This window comes from Lissotriton vulgaris, chromosome 7 (genome assembly GCF_964263255.1).
Source record: "Lissotriton vulgaris chromosome 7, aLisVul1.2, whole genome shotgun sequence".
NCBI classification, from domain to species: domain Eukaryota; kingdom Metazoa; phylum Chordata; class Amphibia; order Caudata; family Salamandridae; genus Lissotriton; species Lissotriton vulgaris.
Genome location: NC_141695.1, coordinates 1,099,043,610 through 1,099,064,368, shown reverse-complemented (window position 1 = coordinate 1,099,064,368; position 20,759 = coordinate 1,099,043,610). Strand labels below are relative to the sequence as shown.

The following is a 20,759-nucleotide window of genomic DNA, read 5'->3' as shown; positions in this document are numbered from 1 at the left end:
CGTTACTTTTGAAACTGCCTGTATGGCTTTTAAGACTCTGCATCCTCGCAGCCCAAAGTTCATTCAAGACCTCCTGCCCAGATACACTCCCTCCCGCAGCCTACGCTGTGCCTCACAAATTATCCTTTCTGTCCCTCGCTTCAAGTCCCAATGCAAGGGTGGGCGAAGGTTCGCCACCCTTGCCTCTAAACTGTGGAACTCCCTTTCCCTGGTAATTCGTTCCTTTACTACCCTCCTCCCGTTTAGAAAGCATCTCAAAACCTGGCTGTTTGCCCAGTCCATGGCCTAACTCTACCTAGCCGTCTCAGTTGTAGTCTTATAGCTCTTGTCGGTCAGCGCCATGAAACCTCCGGGTGTGCGAGCACTTTATAAAACCTTGTTAAGATAAAATAAGATAAGATGGCTCAACAGGTCGAGTATGATCATGCTCGCCATCCTGCCAGCTTCTAGGCGCTGGTGGTGGTGAGTTGGTGCACATGGGCAGTGTCATTCTGTTCTTGGTTCACCGCAGCATTGCACAAGTGTAGGAGCACTCCTAGGCCACACTGGCACGGATAAGCCATGGTCATTCTTCTTGGTTACAGTGACACAAACAGCCACTATTCCGAGGTTCCCAATTGGAACCACCACTGGGAAAGTCTGATGCCCACAGACACCTGGGGCATGCAGATGACTTTCCTCCATTCTCCTTTCTCTGGCGGACCCTACTTGCACTCGTGTCCTGCAGCTTCTGATTCGTCTAGGACTGTAACACCGCCTGCAGGTTTTGCAGGCTCCTTGCATCTCTCAGCAGGATGGGTGGCTTCTAGATACCTCAGGATATAGGACAGCTTCTTTTAGCAAGGCAAGACTTCCTGTGATGTCTATTAACCCTAGGGAAGCTTGCTGTAACACAGACACCAGGTCAGGTTTCACACCGGTCCCATGAACACTCTGAAGAATGCTCCCTGCTTTGGTCATACAGAACTTAGAACTGAAACAACAAGGAGGTCATTGGTTCCCATGTTTTTACAGTAAATTCAGACAGGAGATCTGGATTCACTGTCTTCACTTTCAGAAGCAATTTATGGTAGTTCTCCTTTCAAATGTCTTTTTTGCAGGCAATTCTTCAGACCGTGCTTCCCAAACTTTCTAGAACCACTTCTTAGTTGTAAGAACAACAAGCTTTTGGGAACCATATATCTTTAATGCATGTGCTGGGAAAATCTTTTATGTTACTAAAACATCATGTGGTAGCGCACTGTCATTTACAGACAGCATATTTTCCAATGAAATGGCCACTAACTTTGCACATTGCATTGTTGTTGCAAGCATTGTTGGGCCAACCTTAAGCTGGCAGCAACCCAGTCAGCGGTCAACCACTCATGGACTCTCACTCTACATTATTCCTTTTTTTCATCTTTTTTTTTAGTCCCTTTGGTCTCCCACAATAGCACAGGAGTCCACAATGGCTTTTGTTGGTCTGGAACAAGCCAAATCATATATATTGTTTTCTTTTTGGCCCTTTTGAAGTCCCTCTGGGACAGGGACCCAGACAAGGGCTACGAGGTCAGGTTATCCCTACCCCACCCCTTCTGTTTTTTAAATTGATTTTTCACCCCTGTCGTGGAACAGTGCCCACAACATTTCTCCTCATGTTGCAGCCAGTGAGTCGGTGCTCTGGGTTCTGCCGGGCCTCTTTCGGCTGAGCTGGCCCAGCCAATCTGAAGGCTTTATTTTATTGTTTTTTTCATGCGGGCTAGATATTTCAATTTTTTTTAAAAGCACACTTAGAGTAAAGATTTCGCTTTCTGCTAGATATGGAGTGATTCTGTTCAGCTGTTTTCCCAGTAGCGCTTTTCAAGCCTGCATATGGAAACTGCATGAGGGAAATAGTGTTTTGGGATCTCCACCGACCTTTTTCTCAGCCCCCGTTTGATGAATCACCCCAAACCTTTACAGGAAGTAACTTAGGTAGATGAATAGTTTAAAAAAGAAGTTTTGACAAGATTCATCAAACACCAAAGTTATTAGCAAAATAAAAACCCGTCTTTCGAGGGAAACGTGTCTATAATAACACTAGGCAATATATGTATATTTAGCTATAGATATAGAAACACATATACATAAGTCAGATCTAAACATTTTAAGCAAACACAGCTTTGCAAGGAAAAGTAGTTTGACAAATTAATTTGAGTGGAAAGGTGCTGTCTGTTTTTTTTCCCCGTGTCGCCTACTAGTACACTTAGCAGTTGTGTTGCTGGGCACAAGGGGGTGCCAGGACAAATAGAGCTGGAACACGTCCTCTCTTTTAGAGGGTACTGTGCTGCTCTGAGGCTCATGCTGGTATTCATTAAATAATGTTTTGCCTGACTGCTTCACACTGCCGGAAGCTCAGCAAGAATGCCATGGGCCCTGGTCAAAGTAAGGTAAATGGCCACTTTGACTGCTGCTGGGGTAGTAAAATACAGCAATAGTCTGTTTTCAATGAGCCCTGGTGCCGCTGCACCTGCAGCACCAATGGTATCTATGTCCCTGCTTTAGACTGACCTACTTTCTCCGATGTGCTGCCAGCTGTCCTCATCCTTCTCCAGGCAACTGAGAATGAGCCAAGAGGAAACTGCCAGTTCACCCTTCAACCTCCTCTTTGGCACGGTCTATACCGAAGGCACGTAAGGCCTAGACCCACCGATGTGGAAGTCATGGCTTGCACACAGATGTAAATGTATTGATCAATAGACTTAGGGATATAGGATCATGGATGTTGCATTGGATTGGATAATTTCCTTCCTGACAGACAGGTCTCAGACCATTTCCTTGGGCACCTTTCTTTCTAAAGAGAAGAAGGTACATTCTGGAGTCCCCCAGGGCTCAATATTGAGCCCCTTATTGTTCAATATATACATGGTCCCTCTCATCTCTTTAATCGAGTCATACGGCATATTAGTAACATCATATGCCGATGACACTCAGCTGATTGTTCCCTTGGAGAACAATTCTACAAATGCTGAGTCGAATTTTAAGAAGTGCCTAAAAGATGTCTTCTGCTGGATGGAGCAAAACCATCTTAAATGCAACACCAGTAAGACGGAAATTCTGCCCATGGGTAGAAATCCCCAATTCTGTCCCAGCAAATGGTGGCCCGAGAACAACCCTGCACCACCATAAGTAGTTAAATCAGTGAGGAATCTTGGTGTTCTATTCGACGCCGAATTATCCTTTGACCAGCACGTCAGGAATGTTGCAGGAAGCTGCTTCAATATCATTAAGTCACTGAAAAAGTTCTTCAACTTTCTCCCCTTAGACTCAAGAAAGGCAGTGGCAGTGGCCTTAATTCTAGCACGTCTTGACTACTGTAATGGTCTGATGGCAGGCGTTAAAAAGAAAAACACCCTCAGAAAACTCCAAGGCGTGCAACACGCAGCAGCCAGACTTGTTCTCAAGCTACCCAGGAGATCATCTGCCTCGGCAGCTCTTAAAACCCTGCATTGGCTACCACTCCCTAAAAGAATATTGTTTAAAATCTTAATAGCATTCCGTGCATTCAATGGCATTGGCCCGATTTATCTCATCAAACGATTTCCTCACTATAATCCTGTAAAGTCTTTAAGATTCTCAGGTCAGAACCTGATCAAGCCACTAAAATTCAAACTCAAGACGAAAAGAGGCAAGTCTCTGTCTTTTCTATCTGGGAAAGCGTGGAATTCTATGCCTACCCACCTCAGATCACTAACCCAGGAAAACCAATTTAGAAAACAACTTAAAACGTGGATTTATTCCCTCTCTGACGATTATGTAATGTCCTTCATTTAGTTTTTCTCTGTTTCCGATCTTTTGCACACTTTGTAGTTAGCGCCAGGATGCTCCTTTCGGAGCGATTGTTTGCGCATTATAAATATACAAAAATACAAAAGTACAAATTAAAATGTAAATGTACAGGAATTTATATAGCGCAAATCACAGAGCGGTTTCTAAGCGCTTGCTTAGGGAACCCGTCCTGGTATTCCCCTGTGAGATAACCCCGGCAGGGTATCCGCAAGGTAAAAGCCAGGCATCCCGCCGCGAGGGGCCGTTGTGGAGATTAAGCAAGCTATTGCCCAGAGTCGCAGAGTGTGAACCCGTGAATCGAGTAGGCACTGGAACGAGAATTGTCGAGTCCATGGACATTTTTTTAGGACTCAAGACCCTGCTGAGCCGGGAATTGAACCCTGGTCCCGGGCTGACCTCTGCTTCCAGGTCTGCCTCCTCTAACCAGTGAGCCACACTTCTCCACGATGTGGAAGTCATGGCTTGAACACAGATCTCAGGAGCAGCTAGGTGTTATATATCCTAGTTGTTTACATTGATCTTCTTCTAAAGATGTTCACTCTGGTCTGGAATTTGTATAATCATGTGACAGATACAGCAACCTATCACCCTACCCTGCCTTTGAGTTTTGCAGAGCAATTGATATTCCTGCAGAATTTAATGTTGGTTTTATACCCCAGGAAGCCAAGCCTTTTAGTTGATATGCTACGTGGGTTAAAAATTGAGAACTGTAATGATATGTCTACGCTCTAGAAATATAAATAACAATATTAAATTAGTTGGTGACATGGTTGCGCGGGGAAGGATCAAGTCGTTTGCCTCGCTGCAACTCGAGTGCCAGCTGGCGTCGACGGAATACTTCCGACACGCCCAGCTTAGCCATGCCCTCTCCCCCCACGTCTCTGATGGTGGTGCTATCCCTGAGTCCTCGCCCCTGGAGGATCGGGTACTGGACGGCCATATGCCGGACAGCGCCATTTCCCTGACCTACAAAAAACTGATCAACGTGAGGGTGGACTTGCTTGAACGACTGCGGATGCACTGGGTGAATGATGGCATAGAAATGGACGACGAGGAATGGCAGTCAGCGGCCTCCTCCCCCAGGGAGGTGGCCATATCGGCGCGGTTGCGTCTGGTCCAGTTGAAAATTCTGCATAGAGTGTATGTCACTGGCCCCAGGCTCATCCACATGGGGATTTCCACGGATGGCCTGTGTCGGCGGGGTTGTGGTATGCTTGCTACCTTCCTGCACATCCTCTGGGAGTGTCCTGGTGTGGCCCGGTTCTGGAAGCGAGTGCACGAGGTGATGGAGGAGGTGACTGGAGTGGCCCTGCCGGCCGAGGCTCGACGCTGCCTCCTAAATGTGTGGTGTCCGAATGACTACAGTGTGGCCCAGACCCGATGGGTCACCTTAGGCAACATGGTGGCCAAGAGGGACATTGCCCAGAAGTGGGGTGCGCCGGCCCCCCCTTCCCTTAGCCTCTGGGAGAACAACATGGATTGGTGCATGTTGCGGGAGAAAGCGGTGTATGTGGCCAGGGGCAAGCCCAAAATGTGGAGATCAGTATGGGGTGCCTGGAATTCGTATCGGGGCGATTTATGCGAACCCCCGCTTGAACCGGATCTGGAGATCCATTCCTCCCCATAGATTGCAACCCTTCCCGGTAATTCCAGACAGTACATCCTGGAACGATACCCCCCCCATACCTTTGTGTCGCAATTGATATTCTGAGCTATGTTGGATGTGCGGCCCCAGGCCCCCTCCCGCTGTGCCCCATTACTACTTAAGTGCTGTCCTCGGCCAAGTCTTTCTCTTCTCTCTCTCTCTCTCCTACTTTCTTTCGTGCCTAGGCACTTCGTTCTCTGGTGGCCTTTCGGGGCCCTCATATTCTTTTTGGGTTTTTCCTTCCAAGTTGTTCGTATTTGAAAATTAAACCTGACTGCTTCTGCGCATTGTTTTGTACATGAGTCTACCTGCTACCTTAATGCTGCCTGGCCTCCGGGATGTATGGCTGAATAGCGGTGTACTTTTTTCTATAAATAAAGGTTTTCCAAAAAAAAAAAAAAAAAACAATATTAAATTAAACTATGATTTACTGAAAGTCTCACTGTTAATTCTTGAAGCCCGAGGTCTGACATTTCAACATGAATTTGCATTTTCATATGTTTTTTCTTTGGCTGAAAAAGTATTTACTTCTCTGGAGGAAAAGCGTGAGAGGAACAACATGGAAAAGGAAGACATTTGACGACCAAATGGGAGAGGGAACCGACTAGCAGAGGAAAATAAAAGTGTGGATAATGGAGGAAGGGAATGCAGTGGAGGAGGAAACAGAAAGGGTTTAGGTGAGTGGGGTGAGGCAGGGAGAAGAGCTGGGACATGAGATGGAGACAAGAGGAAGATAGAGAGGGAATGAATGAAGAAGGAGCTGAAGGAGGAATTTACAAATACCATAAATAAAGCTATTGCCTTGAATAAATGGCTCTCATTCTCATGTCATGACACAATCTCAAATAAACAGTTCTCGTTCCATAAAGTATATATAATTACCTGTATGAATGTTTTTTCCAGAATATATATTTGCTCTAGGTTGGTTACAATAGCTAAAGGTTTGCTTGCACTTCTTAGTTATAGCACACAAAAAGCAACCATTTGTGAAATTGTTTTTTTCTTTTTCTTCTGCTCAGGAACTTAAAAAGAAAATCATGGAGGATTTGGTGAGGTTAGGAAAAGAAAGCGGTCTTCACTCATTTGAACAGGTAAGACTATTGTACTTATATGAGGTAATGGTGCAGAACGTGCAGCGGCAAGGTATGCCTTGTAATGCTTGCTGTATGATGATACATTCTCCTGATCATTTCATTGCAATTCCATGAGCTTGTGCAAACTGTATATGTTATGGCGTTGTTAATGATTTTAGAAGTTTCTATTCAAAGTTATATACAACATAATATACTTTGAGACACATTTAAACAAAGTGAAAGGTGAACCATACACCAATTCCAATCAGTATATTAGAGTAACCAAACAATTCAGAGGAGATTTCAAAGATGTGTTCGAATATTCTTTTTATTCAGTCATTTTCACACATAATCAATATGTACAGAAAACAGCCAACGCGTTTCGTCCAAAACATTGATTGGACTTCTTCAGGGCAAACGTAAAAAACGATGAGCAAGAGGGTGGTACATCAGAGGCACCCATTCATTTGCTGGCACTGTTCATGGTCTTTGCACGTCTGGTAAACCACATTCCACACATTAACATATGTTTATAAAATCTTAGAAATTCTGTGAAAAAACTGATAAATTGAAGCCATAGTTGTGAATTAATACCAAAAAGTGCTATTTGCTCATTATGGCCAGGACTACAATTCATACCGCACATAACAGACATGTAAACCATAATTCAATCACTAGATGCAATCCTCTTAACCTCACCCTCAATGTGACAGATGCAATTTCAAATGTCATAAATAATTTTGCAAATATCTTTGTACTCTTAACACTATGAAAGAGAACACTATGAAATAAATATTCATCACTGTTATTTAATTACCTAGTGTTTTAGGTGTTGTTACTTAATGGGAAACACATTGTGAGGTCATAAGCATTGCAATTGGTGGATGAGTAATGGTTTGCAAATCTGCATGTTTATTTGTCTATTGAGTCAGTGGTTTCTAACTTCACGTTAACCTTTCCTTTTGTTTGTGAATTTTTAGGGTTTTTTGGTCATATAGCAAGAGCAAGAGTTCTGTGCGCCCAACCAACCATGGGCAGCACGTACCTGCTACACACAGCCTTTTTTTTTCATTCAGCTTGAGGATTAGCCATAGAAACTGGCCTGAAGTCAGGCTATTCACCAAATCATCCTCAAGTGGTCGAACACCACTAGGCATGGTCTTTCATCATACAATCGGGAGATGGGCTGCAATGCTAGGCTTGGCCAGATCTGACACACAACTATAAAAGTAGCTTTGGGGGAGAGGTGTTTGGAGCGTGACACCACCCAAATAAAGGTGTTTGTGGCTTGGTAGTTGGGCCTGGGACCCTCAGTTAGGTCTACTATGGCTGTGTTGGTTTTTCTTGTTGTTCCGATTTCACTCAGAAGTTTTAACTTGTTCATTTTTTAGATCAGGAGCTTAAATCTATATAGTGACCGGTTTACCAAAAAGGTAGCAGATCTGTACCCATAGAAGCACTCCTTGAATAGATGCAAATTTACTACCTGATTGGAATTCACAAACATAGGCAGCAGTAGGATTAGGAAGCTGCACCAGTCTCAGGTTTTTTTCAGGCATTCTACAGGCAATCAAACACTCAAAAGATGATGGGATGAATACTTGCAAATAGCCTAACCACTGGCAATCAGTCAGGGTGGCATTCCGACCATTGTTTTTTGCTCACTGTGCCACACTTGACAAGAGGGCCTGATTTAGGGTTTGCAGATGGAATAAAAGCAGGCACGATGGTAGAGGACTTTACATCTGCCACCTGCCTTTACTCCGCCTGCCAAATTTAGAGATGTCTCCTGGCCCTGCAGATGTCTCTACACATTGGTATGTTGACCTTGAGTAGGCGGGCAGGTACTCTGTCACAATGGAGTACCTGTCCACCAAACTCTAAATAAGCCCTAGATACCCACCTAATGCTAATCAGTACTAATGTTGCTCCTCATGGGAACAATTTATCCAGAACCTTGTTCATCTCACCCATTCACACTATAGCCCACCACCTTCTTTGGAAATTGGAGATCACCCCCGAGCGCCTAACCCTCCATGGGAAACCAAAGGGCATATCATCAAGCGATAGCAATAATTATCGCTGGCTGCGTTTAGCGTTAACATTTCTATCGCCGGATTCTATCGCCCGGTTAGTGCGCTATCAACAACGCGCATCGCAGAGGTGATAGAAATCCTGGCGTTGGCGGCAAAAATCGGGAATATCGCTTGATTTCCAGCAATAAAGAACAGCAATAGGGAAATCATTTTTGATAGGGAAATGTGGACTTAGCTTTACAATACACCTCCCATGATACATATAGGTAAGTCAGAAAATTAGCAGGTGTTCGAAACCGGCGTTCTACGCGGTTAGCGCAACTTTTTATGTTGCTAGACGGGTTAGCGATATCCTTGTTGATAGTGAGAAGCAGTGTTAGTGAATATTTTTGCTTAATTGCAGTCGGGAATGCCTACCTCTCATCTCATATGCGAGGCGCAAAGAAGATGGGCGCTAAGGCATGGATTCACGCGCTAGCGTGACCTAGCTGATAATGCAATAGGATTGTCGCCGCTTTTCGCCCGAAAGCAGCAATAATTCTATCGCGGGCCCTTGATGATATGCCCCCAAGTCCCTCTGCATATGGACTTTAGCTGTGTGCCGCAGGGGTTGGCTGATCATGCCTGCTGTGCATGGCTTTTAGCTGTGCACAGAGGGAGTTGGCAGCAGGACTTTCATGTGTGTCTATTGGCTATGGACAGCCATGGTGCAATGAATGCTTTTACTTGTTTTTAATTTTTTAGCATTTGTAAATCGATTCTGTGCCAGATCACGTTGTTTTATTGAAAACTTGCAAGCAGGCAACACCCAGGATGCAGGCATCAGTAAAATCAAAGTGCCAAACGCGTTTCAGGAGTCCCAATTTTCCCTTCATCAGTGGCAAGTGATGGTCACAAAGAGCAATGTTGTTCGCTCACATTTATATTCAAATCACCTGCCCCAGTGAGCGCGGCCTTTCTCAGAGCCTTCTGGTACATGTAGTGCGCCGAGGTATTCCCCTGTGGGTGCTCTCTTGTAACACATGTAAAAAAATCACAGTTATTACCCAATTGGGTTTGTTCTCTGTCGCATTAGTAAGCCTGCCCCGCTTTTCAGAATTCAATGAGAACATCAGATGCCACCCTTCCTGCACAGGCGTCAACTTCTTCTTTTCGTAGAACGCAGCACCATCATAGTGCCTCACTATTTGGTGTATGGGGAGCTGGAATTTACTTTAGTGAGTGCACCGCCGCTATCACCGACTAACGAAGCATGGAGTGAGAATCCTGCTCACACAAGGAGGAATCACAGCTCTGAGCGCTGGACTGACTGCCGTCATCTGGGGTAAGCCCTGAATTGTAACTTTCACGCGCTATGTGCTAAAATAAGGTGAGCGGCTAGTTTCAACGCGAAACACGAGGAGGTGGGGCCCGGGATCAGAGCACCACTTACCTAAGACTCACGCACGATGTTCAATGTAACAGAACGCAGGGAAGCAGCAGCAGGGATGTTTAAAAACAAGAATCCCAACATCACGCAACCCATTCACACGGCAGCAAATGAAGTAAAAAGTACTTTGGCCAACCAATATTTAAAGCTGGAGAAATTATATGAGAGGGAAATACGCAAGTGGTGGGAGGGTACCCCACTACAGAGCTACATAGAGGTACAAAGAGTCCCCCGAGGACTGCGCATTTTCACTATTCCAGCTTATGAAAATCTAGATCCTTTGCTGTTGGAAGCTTGGGCAACGCACATCGCCCTATCATGCAAGGGAATTCTGGAAATTCTGATGCAGTTCGCCTGGAGCGACAGAGATAAGGCTCTGAAGGAAATTGAGGCTCTAGAGGAAGAGCTACTCAAAGGTCCTGATAAAGACCAACAGGACCAGTTAAGAGCGGCTATGAAGAAACGTTTGGAGAAGTACGAAACGAAAATCAAAACCTTTAAACAAGAGAAATTTGACCGGGATGAACGGGATTATGCAATGGGCAGAGTCCTGACTTTTGCGAAGAGATACGATCAAACTCGTAAAGAACTAGCAAGCAAAAGTCAAACACAGAAAGGAGTTGCTCAACCAAGGGTGGAAACCTCAGAATCTAAGGTCACTGAAGGTGAACAATCTGGAGAAGAACTGGCAGGACCCCCCAGAACATCAACTAAAACCCCTTTTCAACAGGAGTTCAACATCATCCGACAGAATTGGTTGAGAGGTGGAAAGAACAAGCCGCCGAGGAAGGAGGAAAACAAGACGGGGTGGCAGGAAGGGGAAGAGCCAAACCGAATCCAACTATGAGAGTGACACGAAGCAAAAGAGGGGCCAGATGGTAATGAATCAAGACAATTTGACCATTGTGAACCTTTCACACAGAATCCTAACATCAACTGAGGAATCTGTATTGAAATTAGGACTCACCTTCTGCCCTAATGATGGTTTGGAATATACCCAAACAAGAAAAGACTTGTTCAAATTCATTTAAAAAATGAAATGACACAAATTTCACAAAATAAAACCGACCCGAGAGAAAGTAAACTCCTAAAAATTAGGCAGAGAGAGACAGATCTTCTAAATGTGAATGACTTGACAGCATTGGAGCTACTAGAAGACCTACGACAAGGTGGCTTCACAGAAAGTGTAAGAGCATCCAGCACATTAACCCAGAGACTGACATCAGTGGAAATTGAACAGTAAGCACCGAGCAGTGCTTTGAAACCCGTCTCTAAGTTCCTACCACTGATGCCCCCGGATGCCATACAGACCTTCTCGGATTTAGTCATCAGGGAGCTGATGAACTACAGAGAAAACAAAAATCCTAAGAAGAGTTGCGACAATCTAACTGAGGCACAACGTCTGGCGGTTAAAAGTTTGGCAGAAGATACCTCCATCATATGCAAACCATCAGACAAGGGGGGCAACGTTGTTCTTCTCTCTCAGGAACAACATGTTGAGGAAGCAATGCACCAACTAGGAGATAAAGAATGGTACGAGCTTTTCTCCAGAATTGTGTGTCTTAAAAGCATTGAACAACTGCATAGTTTGCTGAAAAATGGCATGACAAACATATGCTTGATTTGGATGAATATCTATTCCTGAAAACCACCAATCCAATACTACCCACCTTCTACCACCTACTGAAGGTCCACAAGAATAAGGACAAACCACCCGGGCGGCCCATAGTATCTTCAAGGGGCGGCCTAACGGAAAACCTTTCGAGATTCTTAGATCATTTCTTGTTTGAATCGGTTCTTAATCTTAAATCATACATCAAGGGCACTAAGGGCTTCATTGAAAACATAGAGAAATTGGACTGGCAACCTACGTACTGTTTGATCACCCTAGAAATTACAAGTCTCTATACGTGTACAGAACACACCCAAGGTCTTTGAGTACTTCTTGAAGAAACAACCATTAAAACTGGCGATGCATAATGCAATGTTATTAGAACTTATCGAATTTTGTCTTCACAAAAACATCTTTCTTTTTCAGGAAAATGTCTTTAGACAGATCTCTGGCAAGAGTGATGGGCTCCTGCTTCACCCCCAGCTACGCAAATTTATTTGTGAGCTGGTGGGAGGAGCAGGTAGCCTGGGCCCCAGAGAATGAGGGATTGTCACAGAAAATTGTATCATGGTATAGATACATTGACGCCTTGTTTTTGGTCTGGAATGGTACTATAGAGGAAGCTGAACTGTACATTGAAATTCTTAATAATAACAGTAATAATTTAAGATTCACTGGCCACGTAAGTCAAGTGACAGCTAATTACTTGGATCTCAATGTAGTAATAGTTAATGGTACAATCAAGACAGCTCTCTATAGAAAGCAAAAGGCCGGCAACAGTACGCTACATGCGTCTAGTAGCCTCCCCCGTAGCCTAATCAACAGCATCCCTAACGGGGAGTTCCTTAGATTAAGACGTAACTGTTCGATGAGCAGTGATTTTGATGAAGCATGCAAGGATAGCATTGACAAATTCCTGGCTAGAGGATATAAGGCGGAACTCCTCCAGAATGCATTAACAAGGGTAGAATCTATACCTAGGAAGGATCTGTTCAACAAGAAGCTCATAGCTAATCAAGAAAACGGGAAATTCAGGCTTATTACCACTTTCTCCCGTGACTCTACTTGGTTGAGATCCATTATGAGGAGACATTGGCATGTCTTGAAAACCGACAGCATCATTAGCTCTGATGTACCTCCTGCTCCCCAAATTACCTTTAATAAAGCCCGGTCTCTGCAAGACCACCTAGTACACAGCCATCTAGAACCAGTTGTTAAGTAAACAGGGTCATTACAGGAGGCAAGAGGATTCTTCCCGTGTGGAAGATGTAAGGCCTGCGCCTTCAGCAGGAGAATATTGTCCTATGAGGTGAAAGGATGCAAGAAAGCCAAGAAAATCAACAAATTCATGTCATGCCACACTACCTTTGCTGTATATTGCCTCAATTGTCCTTGCAACTTAAAGTATGTAGGGAGCACTATTAATCCAGTTAAACTCAGAATCCTCGAACACATGCGGGCCATCGTGAAGTAAGATTTTTCTTATCCGGTGGCTAGGCACTTTGCAATCAAACACAAAAGTGACAGAAATGTACTTCAATATTTCTGTCTGGACTATGTTCCTGAGAGTCCGAGAGGCGGAGATAGAGTGCAGAGACTGCGCAGATTGGAGTCCAGGTATATAGTAGATTTGCAAACAAAGGTCCCTGGTAGCTTGAATAGTGGGATAGAATTGGCGGTGCACCTTGGTATGTACAGCAGGAATTAATAAGATTACGAACGTATACATGACCTTAACATTGGTTGTCCCTACATGATCCCTGATTCAAGAGTCTTTTCGAATTGACTGTTACCATTCGTTATTCAGACACGTATGTATATTATTTTGCTGCTTTTAAAAGAATGAATAGGAGTTGTTTGACCGAATGCAAATGATAAGAAGAGAAATGAGGTAGTGTGGGCGTAAGGACAACATATAGACCATCTACTTTGCATTCAAATAGAATGTTTTTTGAGCTTTTTGGTAATTCATCAGATTTTGAAACTTAGAGGGACATGCAACCTATGTGGGTTGCCATTGCCGATGCACGGCAAGATAATTGTAAATGCGACATAATTTGCACTGGATATGCAATTTATGCATTAGCACTTTGTTGATTGCACGAAGATTAAATTGTGTAATACCTGCTTCGTGCGTTATATGGATAAAAGTATTATACTTTCAATATGGCGTCCACCATATGGTGTGACGCGATACCCCTCGTTTATTTTGATGAACTGTCTGTCTTAAAAATGGCGCCGCGCGATGCGTGTGTGTTCAGACACTGAGGAAGGGAGCTTCCCCGAAACGCGTCTGTCTTGTTAATAAAGTTTTCGTGAACTGGAATCTCCCGGGAGTGTGCCTTTTCTTTTCCAAGGATTTGGGGAGAATCTGGAGCGTAGATATATATATATATATATATATATATATACGCACGCACACACACATATGCTGTATGAAAAGCGCAGTGTACTGTTATGGTTGCAAATTAATATCAAATAAACAATTAAACTTAGAAGTTATGGTTCTCGATTCAATCTGTAACTTACATAACAACAGTCATGCCAGTGAAAATTTACAAACCACATACTTATGTCAGTTACTAACAATACTTAAAAGCGCATCAACTTAAAAGCACATCATTAAGTAATAACACCCAAACAAACAAATAACACTATATTCATAGTTGGATAGAAATACCACTTCATACATAGTTTTCTCATTGATAGCATTAAAGGTAATGTGATATAAATCTGACCTCTAGAATAATTTATGAGATCTCTAATTGAATCTCTAACATCAAGAGTGAGTGTTTCAGCAATTCATTTCATTAATCTTTATTTCGGCAATTGCCATAAAAGATGAACATAAAATTGCATACAGACCAAGATCAGACATCCATGTTACAACAATATCGGAATAGCATACAAATAAAACAGGAAAATGCCCCAATACATAGCAGCCTATAGTGTAAAGACAATCAATAAATCAATACTAATTAATTATTTGGACAATCAATTTAGGTAAAAAGCAAGACAATTCTATATAAAATTTAGATTCTAGTTAAAAAAGTGGCCGATACAAAAGAGTTGCACACTCAGTAGTACATGATCTGGTCAGAGATGGGGTGTCCTAGAAATTAAAAGCCGTCTCTTGTGCCATACTGCTTTAAGGAATTTGGCCATCGCAAAAGCAGTTGCTACTGAAAGATCAGTCTTGAGAATTCTAAAGGCCTCAGAGCATTTAACAAACCCTAGATTTTGCATAGTGGGATTATCCAGAACCTTCTAGCCGCACTGTGGGCGGGACAGAAGAAGACTAAATGCAATTCGTCTTCAAGCCCACAATTGCAGCCAGGACAATTTTCCAGGGTATGAGACTTCCATTTACTTGTAAATGCTCGAAGCGGAAGAGTACCATACCGCCAATGGAAGTATAATTTTCTGGCCAAGTTCGGAAAAATATCATCAAAGACTGATTCAAACTTGTAAGAGTCTTTCACCCCTAGAAAAGTGTTAACCAGGGAGTCTGGGCGAATACCCTGTTTGTGGGATGCAAGATTACAAGCATAAAAAGTTGCCACCAGGTGTTTACGGGACAAACCCTGGCAGGCCATTTCAGGGTCACTCCAAAGGGTAGGAAGACCCAGCCGGGCAAACTCAGTTTTTAAATATTTAAATCACGGGATATTCTCTATAGTAGGAAGAACTAGAGTTTCCTTCAATTCCTGCCTATAGTTGGCTAGCTCAGGGGTAGACCATAGTCTTCTTCAAAAGGTTAGAGGCTTTAGACCCACAACTTCGTCCAAGGGTTTTAGACCCAGATCCAACCTGAGAGGCAGAAGTGGGGTGCTAGCCGGTAACTTTAGAAGTTGTCTAAGAAACTTGTTTTCAACTGTGACCAGCTCTTTCTTACAGGTGTGTCCCCAAAGTTCACTGCCATAAAGAATCACACCTCTTGCCTGGAGTCTTAGAAATCTCCAAGGGGGGGCTATCGGTCTAATAGATGATTTGTTGGCGTTGACTAGCCTAATTATTCCCCCTGCTATTTGGGCCAATCTGAGCTGTGACTTAACTTGATGATCACCCCATTCCAGTTTGTCATTCAAGGTCACACCCAGATACTCAAACGTAAGGACTCTTTCAAGCCTATTCTGGCCTATGGTGGGATTGGGGCGTGTTTTTTTGGGGGGATTGAAAATCATGTACTTGGTCTTCAGGGTGTTTATTTCGAGACTGTGATCTTGACAGAATGCCTCAAAGTCCTCAAGAATGCGCTGAATCCCCATTGGAGATTTCGACAGCAGGAGGGTGTCATCCGCAAACATGATTGCGGGCACCCTCCTGCCGCCGAGTCTTGGTGCATCTGTATTGGGGACATTATTTAGGTGATCGATTACCCCGTTGACAAAGAGGCAAAACAGGGTTGGTGCAAGAACACATCCCTGCCTTACCCCTCTGCCAACGGGAAATCTATGTGAGAGGGTGCCCGACCTCCCACACCTGACCTGTGCATAGTTGTGAGTATGCAAGTGAACAATGATGTCTAAAAGAGCAGGAGGGATACCAAGATCAGCAAGTACTGCCCATAATTTACTCCGCGGAACCAAATCAAAGGCTGCACGGAGATCAACGAAGACGGTGTACAACGTACCCCCCTCCACCCGCACCGTCTTCCAAAACAAAAGGGCCAGACGAAAAATTTGGTCCATCGTCGAGACCTTGCTCCTAAACCCTGGCCTGGAATGTGCTTAAAACAGATTTATCCATCATCCATTCCTGCAGACGGTCAAGTATCAGCCTCGCAAAAGTTTTTTGTGCAACATCAATGAGGCTGATTGGCTTATAGTTGGCTGGGAGCAGAGGAGAGCCCTTCTTGAAGATAGGTACAATCTCTGCTCCCAGCCAAGTACTAGGGACCGCCATTACCCCAAGAATAGCATTAAAAACTTCCAACAGATACGGGACCCAGACCCTGGGTTGATGCTTAAATAAATCTCCCGGGATTTTATCTAACCCCGGGGCCTTACCCGAGGGCAGTTTAGATATTATATTAAGGACCTCCCCCAAGGAAAATTGCAGTGTCTCAGCGCCCTCTACAATTCCAATTTGCGCAGTAGACCCGCCAGAAGATAAATGGTATTCGGGCGTCAGGTCATCTTGATGCTTAGGCGGACCAAGGCTAACCTCTTCGTAGAGGCTGCGGAAGTGGTCCTCCCAGACTGAAGCTGCTATGTTAGACTCCACAGCCTGAGTCAGCTCGGCAGACCCTGTTCTCACTATCTGCCAGAATTTGCGGGCATCTCTAGTCTGAAGAGTAGCCAGCATATTATCCCAGTTGGAATAATCCCAATCCACCTTTGCATGATGGATTGCTTGCTTTAATTCCACCCTTCTGATCTTAATTAAATCTGTATCCCTTGGATATTTCAATACAGCGAGGAGGTTGGCCTTTGCCTTCCTGCAAGCTGAATTGTACCAAGAGGGTCTTTGGCCCCTGCGGATCCCCTTCCACGCGATTGGATTTAAGAGTTCCACAAGGGTGTCCACCAATTCCGTATGGAGGGTGCCCAGCTTGAGGAAAACATTTTCTAGCGGGGAATGACTAATAAGGGCCCGGCACGTTCAAATATGGGGAGTATCTGAGCGTACAGCTCGGAAATGTGGGCAGGATTATCCAAAAGCTTGGCCCACCTCACTCTGTGCCTATCATTTCTTAAAATTAGTTTGGAGTTTGAAGATGCCTCTACCAGCGGGTCACCCAAGTAACCGCTGGGCGCGACCAAGAAGAGAATCAGGGCATTGTGGTCGCTGTCAGTTCTTTCGACTACCACAAAGTCAGAGACCCTGTTCCAGTCCGATGTCTGAACCAGGATATAGTCCAGATGAGACCCTTGCCCTGATTTGTTAAAGGTAGGTTTTGAAGGGATATCACTTGAATCGGCCATTACAAGCCCTCAGCGAATTGCTGAGAGGGAGTGCCGTAATTTGTGTTGCTAAAGGAGACCATGGCTTTGGTGGGGGGCCAATCAGTTGTGGAATTCCCCACTGGTCGTCCTCTTCGAGAAGTGCTCCCTCCATAGTCAGGGTAAGCGGCTCAAACTGGCAGTTAAAGTCTCCGCCCAGTACGATCCTAGCACCCAGAGGAATTCTGGGAAGAAATAAAGAAAGCTCATCCCAAGTGGGTGAGGGCTTAGTTATGCCCGTCGGTCTGGAGTATACGTTTATCAGCGCGAGTTGGCTATGGTTCGGCCATTACAACAACACGCCCCGGATATCCAGAGAATTAGTATGGAGGGCCCTAGCCTTACATCCCAAATGGGAAGCCACTCATATACCAAGACCCCCCGAGGGCCGTCCTTTCCCCTCCCATTTAGCTGGTATTGTGAAGGTTGCATACCCTGAGCGCAATGTGTCCTTCCGTGCCCATGTCTCCTGAAACAGGCATATGTCCTGTTCATCAATGAAAGACCCCCACTCGGGGGAGTCTAACTTGCCCTGAAGGCCCGCCAAATTCCATGAAAGAATGGACAGTCTGGATGTACGCTCTCCGGGAGGAGTAGCAGGGGAATCAAATACAAAAGCCTCAGTAGAATGCGCCGGCTCGGCAGGGGGTTTGGTGGATTGGGATACCACACCAATCACTCCCTCGCCAGTGGCGTTTAGTTGGGCACCCATACCCTGTTGAGACTGTGAACTTCAATCGCAGTCATCCATTCCTGTGAGCACGTCAAACCTATTTGCTGACTCCAGGGGTGTGAAAGGTCTCAGGTGATCCATTCTACTACTCAAGTTTCTCTTAGGCCTGGTAGGCACCATATTCAACCCGAAGGGGTCAGCAACGGGTAGGGGGTGAGGAACTTGTAACGGATGTCTGGTGTTGAAGGTTAATATGGGGGTAGTATGATTGTGAAGCAGACCTCCATAATAGGTGGAATGGAACACTAGGGATCTGGGATAGAAATAAGTCAACGGACGAGGGACGATGGAATTGGAGCCGCTACCTAGTGGCCAGTTTAATATATAGTTGACCGCTCGCGGGTCTCTAAAGTTTATAACAACCAGATCCCCCTCGTTGTCCTTGGCCCTATTGCCCAGCCAGGGGAGGCGCCTTACATGTACAATTTCTCCATTGATGCTCTGTGTAAGTGGTCTAAATTGGCTGAGCCAGTGCATGATTTTATTTTTCAACTGATAGAACCCTTGCCTCTTATTATCTGGTAATCTAGGGACCCCTGTCAGTACAACCATATAGGGGAGGGCTTCAGGGGGTAGTTCTACTGGAGGTAATTTACGAGACGGTGACCTGGTATTTCTAATAGGACCCGTGTAATCTCCCATGTGTTCTCCTGTGTATTTCCTACAGATGGTTTTCCAGGTCCCCTCATAGGTGCACTAACTGGAATAGGGGTTAAGTTAGTGCCCTCCTTATCGGATGGAGCCCTCAGTTGCTTAGAGTGTGTTGATTGGACTGGAGGTTTGGGGGGAATAGGAATACCTGGTGTAACCAAGGCTGGGGGCGGGACAGCCCCACTCACCAGTACCTTGGGTAATCTTACGTGCTTGCTGAGCGCAGATTCAATATCCTCAAGCCTATTCTCTACCCTCTTCAGCCTCTCTATGATAGGTAAAATGAACGACCTTATTAGGTGTTCCATATTATCCAGAGAGACAGCAAGAGGTGTATCCTTTGAAGCGGGGTCAACAGGGATATCGGATTGGGCCGTCGTATTCACTGCCTGAGGAGCTAATACCAATGATGGAAGGGGTGTCAGGATTGGCGAGTTGGATAATGCGGCCATTGGGGCCGAAGTAGATGTGGTAATAGCCCCTAAAGGTTTGCCGAAGTCAGTATGACTGATCTTAGGCTTTTGTGGGACGTCCCCTTTCCGTCTTCTTTTGGGAGGTGGAGGGCCATGTACCTTAGCGGGCAATGACTTTTTCGATATATTTAAAGCTGGTTTAGTTCGGACGAGGGTCCGAGGTGTCTGGTCAGTCTCTATTAAAATCGGACTGGAAGGAGAAATATCAGCTATAGGCTGAGCTATGGGGACTAGGGGTGTTGGAGCACATTCGCGTAACAGTAAGGGGAAGCTCTCCAGAGATAGGAGATCTTCATTACTGCCGGTTAGGCCTACAATGGGTGGAGGAACATGGAGCGGGGGATCTAAAGAAATCCTGTTCTTCATGCTTTCTACAGAGCGAGGACGTTCTGGTCGGCGCTCTGCCAGTAGCTTTTCCCTCCCTGGGTCCGTGGGAGCCCGTGTAAAATAGTTATCAAGTGTCCCAACAATGTTGTTTGCCCCCATTTTGTCCAAGGATGAATTATCGGGACTTAGCGCCATTACGGTGGGGTGCACCAGGAGGTAATATCCACGGAAGTGATAAAAGGGAGTAGACCCTGCCCGGCCTCACTCGGTCTCTGAGGGCCTCAGAGGGCCCGCCCTTTGCCCGGGCTTAGCCCCGGACGCTCCTGCGCGCTCCCGCGCAGTGGAACCAGTACTTGGTATTATAGGGATTTGATTGATGGGGGCGTGTCTGTCAGGGAGAGCGGCCCAGGTGTCTTGGGTCTGGCTAACAGGGGCGCCTGGGAAATGGAGTCCCTGTACCAGTCGCTCACAGCCCTGAAATTTCTCTGCACAACCCACAGCAGTCTTAGGGGTCCCGAGCCATCACTCGCCAACTCCTGTTGCGCCTGACGAGGTGCTGACCGCCCTGTCTAATCTTCGGCTTCAGTTCGCAACTGGACTGATAGTCGATACTAATGTCCGACGTGCTATTGAGCAGTTGCTGTCTTTTCGCCTTGCTCCTATTCCTCACGCACTGTTTGTTGAGGATCTTGAACGCCAGCAAGCTGAGTCTGGCCAATATCCCATGCGTGAAGTTCCGCCGGTTTGGGTACCCGCTGATAATACTAATGCTAACGCTCCAGTGGCGGCACATTTCCAGAGAGTATGGATACATCTCCCATGGAAACGATCGGAGGTGCTTCAGGTGAAACAGGGCACAACACTCCCGCAGTCAGGAAGCACAACGATGCGGGGCCCGCGAAGCGGGTCCGGCGAGGTATAGCGCTTCTGAAGGAGCAGCGCTCAGGATAGTAGCAGCGCACAAAACGGCAACAAGGGTCCCGCCCCAAAGGAAAACAGTTATGATGTCCCACGCAGGTTTTGCAATC

General features: G+C 45.4%; 1 protein-coding gene across 4 annotated transcripts in view; it reads left to right on the top strand.

Moving 5' to 3' along the window:
- The window catches only part of ACSL6 (acyl-CoA synthetase long chain family member 6), a 548,884-nt gene that overhangs the window by 494,065 nt on the left and 34,060 nt on the right, over positions 1–20,759 (top strand). For all 4 annotated transcript variants that reach the window (XM_086931549.1, XM_086931550.1, XM_086931552.1 and 1 more), the window contains one exon: positions 6,472–6,543. In XM_086931549.1, coding sequence (XP_086787675.1) covers positions 6,472–6,543 — 72 coding nt within the window. The remainder of the gene's footprint in view (positions 1–6,471; positions 6,544–20,759) is intronic.